Genomic DNA, 6,548 nt, shown 5'->3' on the forward strand with positions numbered 1-6,548 from the left:
TCATCCTTCCACTCTGGAATAAGAGCTAGAATTGGGTGGGAATTGGAGGCTCATACGATGGAGAGTGAAGTGCCGCACCACGATTTTCGCTGGGATGGAGGGAATGATACTCGCGGTGCGGACATCGAGATCAGCCTGGAGGGGCCGGGCGTGAGCAAGTCGTTGGAGAGAAACAGGTCGGATCACTCGGAGCTTCACGAACCATTAGTTCGAAAGACCGTGAGCATGTCGTTGGAGAGAAACAGGTCGGATTACTCGGAGCTTCACGTACCATTAGTTCGAAAGAGAACACTGAATACCACCTCGCAGATTGCTATAGTTGGTGCGAATGTGTACCCGATAGAAAGTCTAGATTATGAGTAAGTAATTTTCATAATTTATTTTTTCTTCGTTTCAAATTCGGTTAACAGATTTGTTTCTGTTAGAATTTTCAATTGTGGTTGAGAACCTGTATTAAACTTGCCAGCTAGCTTGTACCAGTATGGCAGTACCAGATTACAAAGGTGCAGTATTTTTCCCTTTGAATGGGACCACAATCCCGGTAATAACTTCGGTTCGGTTTGAAAATTTTCGAAACCAAACTAACCGAACCGACCGAACTTTTATCTATTATGAATTTGGTCCGGTTTATTTCTTAATCAATTGCTTTAAATACTTCGGTTTATTTCTTAATATCTTAGTTTATTTCTTAATACCCCGGTTTATTTCTTAATATACTTCGATTTATTATAAATCAATTGCTTTAAATTCAAAAATAATATATTTTGGTTTAAACCGAACAAACCGAAATAAAACTTTGGTTCGGTTCGGTTCGGTTCGGTTCGGTTGCAATGCTAAATCAATTCGGTTCGATTCTATTTTTGAAACCGAATTATAACTTTGGTTTGCCTAGTTCGGTTTGGTTTGAACCGAATTGAACCGATGAACACCCCTAAATGTAACAAATGCATCCTCTGTAATGCAAAGATGTCCCATTATACTAAACACAATAATTATTTTTTATTGTTGCTTTAGAATTGTAGAGAATGATTTGTTCAAGCAAGACTGGAGATCAAGACAAAAGATTCAAATAGTTGAATATATTGTTTTGAAATGGACTCTTGCACTGCTTATTGGCCTTCTGACTGGATTAGTTGGTTTCTTCAATAACCTGGCAGTTGAAAATATTGCTGGATTTAAGCTTCTATTGACAAGCAATCTCATGTTTGAGCATAGGTAAATTTTGAATTTTCTATTGCATAGCATATGTAGGTGCATTATTACAACTTACAAGCACTAAATTAGATGAAATTGAGCTATTTAAGCACTTAATTAGTCAATTGATGCTTAAATTTGAAGATGATTGTAAATAGGTCCAAAATAAAACATTTTTCTCAAAAAAAAATATTGTTGGTAAAACAAAAAATATTGTTAATTTAATGCACTTGTTATGGTGGTGCTTCCTGCGTAGATATGCATTAGCATTCTTCACGTATGCCGGTTGCAACATGATTTTGGCAGGTACAGCTGCAGCAATTTGTGCTTACATTGCACCTGCAGCTGCAGGATCTGGAATTCCTGAAGTCAAGGCGTATCTCAATGGAGTTGATGCTCACTCCATTTTGGCCCCAAGCACTCTGTTTGTAAAGGTACCATAAAATTGTGACTAAATATAATTTTTGTACCAAATGCTCAATTTTGTTGTTTGATGAATAATGCATATTCAGTATAATATTGACTATTGACAGCTTTTCTTTTACTGCAAACAATGTCCTATTTTTGTAAGCTCAAATTGAAATTGAAATTAGTGCTGACTCTCAAGTCAAAAGTCAAAACAAATAACCTGTGAAGCAATTCTGTTGATTTAATGTGACAAGTGCTTGTTTGTCAATTTTTTCTTGGACTGATGTTAGGTTGAGCACTTTTTGTTTGAAAAGTTTTGCATTAATTCTGAATATGTTCAAAATGTTGGGGGGCAATTTGCAAAAGTGACATACAATCCTTCACTTAATCTGGTGTGTTTCTTCTCCCCATTTGTCAGATATTTGGTTCAATTCTTGGTGTATCGGCAGGATTTGTACTAGGCAAAGAGGGGCCCATGGTGCATACAGGGGCTTGTATTGCTAACCTGCTTGGTCAGGGTGGGTCCCGCAAGTACCATCTGACATGGAGAGGGCTCAGATATTTCAAGAATGATAGAGACCGCCGCGACCTCATTACTTGTGGTTCTGCTGCTGGGGTTGCAGCTGCCTTCCGTGCCCCTGTTGGAGGTGTGCTTTTTGCACTTGAAGAAGTGGCTTCATGGTATGAATAATTTATCCTTATTTAATAAAAAATGTAAAATTATATGAATTACCGAACCCAATTAATTGGTACGAACATTGGGAAATCTTCACCAGGAGGGAGTGGTGACCCTTGTTCTGGTATGAGGGCATCGAGGGTTTTCCTTGACATTGACTTAGTTTCTATTATAAAATATTACATGGCAAATCCCTTTCATGCAGGAATTGATAGTATTAATCATTTCCAATCAGACAAGTTATCATAGAGAAATGAAAGTGATATCATAGTAAAAACAGATAAATAAGTTTCTGCTTATTGCAATGAGATTAATGAAATAAAAATCTAAAACTCATAAAGGCATCCTACTCTCATATATACAAAATTAGAAATAAAGCCAATTTTTTGAAGTTTTTGGTTGCTTTGACAGGTGGCGTAGTGCACTTTTGTGGAGAACTTTCTTCACAACAGCTATTGTTGCTCTGGTACTGAGAGGCCTCATTGAGTACTGTAGGAAAGGGCAATGTGGTTTATTCGGCCAAGGAGGCTTGATAATGTTTGACCTAAGTGAATCTGTTGCCACTTATAGCATGCCGGATTTGATTGCAATTTTGGTTCTTGGTGTAGTCGGTGGTGTATTTGGAGGCCTCTTCAATTTCCTTTTGGATAAGCTCCTTCGCACTTACAGCATTATCAACGAGTATGTAAAACAAATTAATTTCCCTTAGTTAATTTTTCATGCTAGCTGGTCCAAACCAAATTCTAGCTTATTTGGATCACAATTTCTAAGATTTGCTTGGCTCAATATCACTTTAATTTAGAATAGTGGGCAAATGGCTCATTATAATTTGAGTAAGGCTATGCTACTATGCATAGTGCGGATTGTTCCGTACTATGGTACAATATCTTTGTTTTCAAAGTTCAAATAGCCAATCTGATTCGTTCAACGTGATCTTCATATAAAAAATGTATTTGCAGACTAAAATTTTATATTTTTTAGAATTTTGTTACTATTTTTTTAGATAGATACAAAATCACTAATTTTGAATGATCTAGAATTTTTGGATCAAGTGATTTTCTACCTATAAAAAATAGTAAAAATATCGTAAAAAATATAAAATTTAGTCTGCAAATACATTTTATATGATATCCTAATATTTTTTGGCTTTCAAATTATTCTGTCAGGAGGGGTGCTCCATCCAAGATCCTCCTAACAATCACAATCTCACTGCTTACCTCATGCTGTTCTTTCGGCCTCCCTTGGCTGGCGAGCTGCACGAAATGCCCGGCTGATGCCGTCGAGGAGTGCCCGACGGTCAGCCGATCAGGCAACTACAAAAACTTTCAGTGCCCTCCTGGGTACTACAATGACCTCGCCTCCCTCTTCTTCAACACCAACGACGATGCCATTCGCAACCTCTTCAGCTCCGGCACCGAAAACGAGTTCCACCTCTCCTCTCTCTTCATCTTCTTCACTGCCATCTACAGCCTCGGCATCATCACCTATGGCATTGCCGTCCCCTCTGGTCTTTTCATCCCTGTTATTCTCGCTGGGGCCACTTACGGTAGGTTCGTGGGGACCATTCTTGGGACCATCACCGACCTCGACCCCGGCTTGTTTGCTCTACTCGGTGCCGCCTCTTTTCTCGGCGGCACAATGCGTATGACAGTGTCAGTCTGCGTTATATTGTTAGAGCTCACCAATAAATTATTGATGCTTCCTTTAGTGATGCTTGTTCTTCTCATATCAAAAACTATTGCCGATGGTTTTAACAAGGGGGTGTATGATCAGATTGTGGTAATGAAAGGGCTGCCATATATGGAGGCCCATGCTGAACCATACATGCGGCACTTAGCCGCCAGGGATGTAATCTCGGGGCCACTTATTAGTTTCTCAGGTGTTGAGCGGGTGGGGAACTTAATCTATGCTTTGCGGTTGACGGGTCATAACGGGTTTCCTGTGGTAGACGAGCCGCCTCTTTCTGATACGCCCGAGTTAATTGGGTTGGTTTTGAGGTCACATCTGTTGGTTTTTCTAAATGGGAAGAGGTTTACAAAGGATAGGGTAAGACAGCCACGCGAGAATGTGTTAATGAATTTTGGCGCTAGTGATTTTGGGAAATCAGGTTTGGGTAAAGGACTCAAGTTAGAGGATTTGGAGATAACAGATGAGGAGATGGAGATGTATGTAGATATGCACCTGATTGTAAATACCTCACCTTACACTGTTGCTGAGACTTTGTCTCTTGGCAAGGCTCATATTCTATTTCGGGCTCTCGGATTGAGACATCTCTGTGTTGTACCAAAGAATCCTAAAGTAAGAATCTCTCCCTCTCTCTGCTGGTATATTGTAGAACTGTGTACCAGTATTGCTGTTTTGATTCAATAATTCCTGAATAACAACAACTTTATTGTGTACCTAATTTATTGATTCTTGAGATTTTCTTGTTGAGTTTCAGACTACCAGAATTGGAATTAACCTATTGTTACTGGTCCGATATCGTGGGTTCATGTTACAAAGATTTCATCTATTAGTCATAATTAGAAATTAACTTTATGCTTAGTGTGTACTTGCTAATTTTTGTTTTTACAGGGGCCACCTATTGTTGGAATTTTGACGAGGCATGATTTCATGCCGGAGCATATTCTCGGTCTTTTCCCGCATCTCAAGTCCACGAAACCACTTCGTGCAACAACATGAATTATTTCTTTTTTACATAGTGGGTATCCATATTTATATTACAGAGAAGCTAATATAGCCGTTTAATGTACTGTTATTCGGATCCTAACCATTGATTTTAGTTAAGATGTGCGCATGTAAAAGTTTTTTCGTTGCCATTTGCGCATGCAAAAATTTAAACGGGTAGGATCAGAATATCAGGTTCCCAGGAATAACATCAGATGTACTTCAAGATTACTTTTGCTTTCCATTTGATAAGTTTGAGCATCTACTCATGTGTAAGGTTGAAAGTCTTCAATATTTAAGCAAACATGGTGGATTTTTCGGTATTTTCTTATTTCTACCGTAGTCGACAACTAGGTAGTAATAGTACTGGCACTACTGGGATCCATTTTCTAAACAAAAATTACGACAAAGATTAGAAATAATTGGCCCTTCCATTTTTCTTTTTCTTTTTTTGGGTTTAAAAAAGGCCCAAGTCCAATTTCATTTGGGTTTAAAAAGGCCAAAGCCCAATTTCATTTTTTTCTTTTTGTTGTTTCTCCGTTCCTCTCTCTCCCCCGACTCTTACACAGTTACACCTGAATTCGTATCCCCTCAGAATTGAATCGGACGGTCCGAAAATGGATTGACACGCATCTCAAAGCACAAATAATCCTGCCCTCTCTGTCATCCTGAATCCCGACCGCCTGAGAGTAAATCTGAGCCGTTGATTTCAATTGTGTTGAATCAGATACCTGAGAGGATACGGATCCGGAATGGCTTGAGGCCTATCTTCACTGGCCACAAAAAAGAAAAAGAAAAAGGGAAATTGGATCTTTTGTCAGCTCAGCCTTGATCACTATGCATTCCAAGTGCGGCGTGTCTTTGATTCTGTCAATAAAAAGACAACTTTATTTGGAATTTGATGATCACAGACCGGGTATGTATATATGCTTGCTTACTGCATTTTACAATCTTTTTGGTTTTACAACAGAACTTAATCTACATTTGATCAGATTTTAACATGTATGCACAAAATGGTATGTCCAATGAAGCCATTACACTTTTCCATAGCATGAGAGAATCCAACGAAGCCCTAACAAAATAACACTTGTTGGAGTTTTGTCTGCTTGCGCATCGGTTGGAGCCCTAGACCTAGGCAAAAAATTGGATAATTATGCTTTCAAGTTTCAACAACTGCCTCTATGATAATGTCTTTGTCGGTATGGCCTTAATAGACATGTATGGCAAGTGTTGGCACCTCGATGGTGCCATTCAAGTGTTCGATAAAATGTCCCACAAGAATGATGCCACTTGGAACGTGTTCATAGCTGCCTTAGTGCTAAACGGTTGAGGCAAACATGCCATTAGAGTGTTTCATGAAATGATTGTGTGAGGAATTTGCCCCGATGATATCACATTTATCAGTGTATTGTCTGACTGTGCATGCCGGCTTGGTACAAGAAGGTCGCGAATGGTTTGATCGAATGCAAGTCGAATTCCATATAAGTCCCCAAAAGGAGCATTATTCATGCATGGTGGATTTATTGGCTCAGGCCGGTCACTCAGAGGAAGCATGGAATTTTATCGAACAAATGGGGGATAAAGCTGATGTCCTAGTATTGGG

The 6,548-nt window shown here is 39.0% G+C and overlaps 1 protein-coding gene across 2 annotated transcripts; it reads left to right on the forward strand.

The window, feature by feature from the left end:
• Positions 1–5,210, forward strand: LOC144545554 (chloride channel protein CLC-c-like). 2 transcript variants are annotated; one of them, XM_078294116.1, is made up of 8 exons: positions 1–219; positions 262–359; positions 1,015–1,215; positions 1,451–1,628; positions 2,021–2,283; positions 2,690–2,959; positions 3,445–4,576; positions 4,853–5,210. In XM_078294116.1, exons 1-8 carry the CDS (start codon positions 58–60, stop codon positions 4,958–4,960), a joined length of 2,412 nt encoding a protein of 803 aa, XP_078150242.1. In that variant the 5' UTR covers positions 1–57; the 3' UTR covers positions 4,961–5,210. The 2 variants fall into 2 exon arrangements, with proteins under 2 accessions (XP_078150242.1, XP_078150241.1); XM_078294115.1 differs by having other exon boundaries at positions 1–359.
• Positions 5,211–6,548: the final 1,338 nt, after the last annotated feature.

Source organism: Carex rostrata, chromosome 28 (genome assembly GCF_964058835.1).
Source record: "Carex rostrata chromosome 28, lpCarRost1.2, whole genome shotgun sequence".
Classification (NCBI taxonomy): Eukaryota; Viridiplantae; Streptophyta; class Magnoliopsida; order Poales; family Cyperaceae; genus Carex; species Carex rostrata.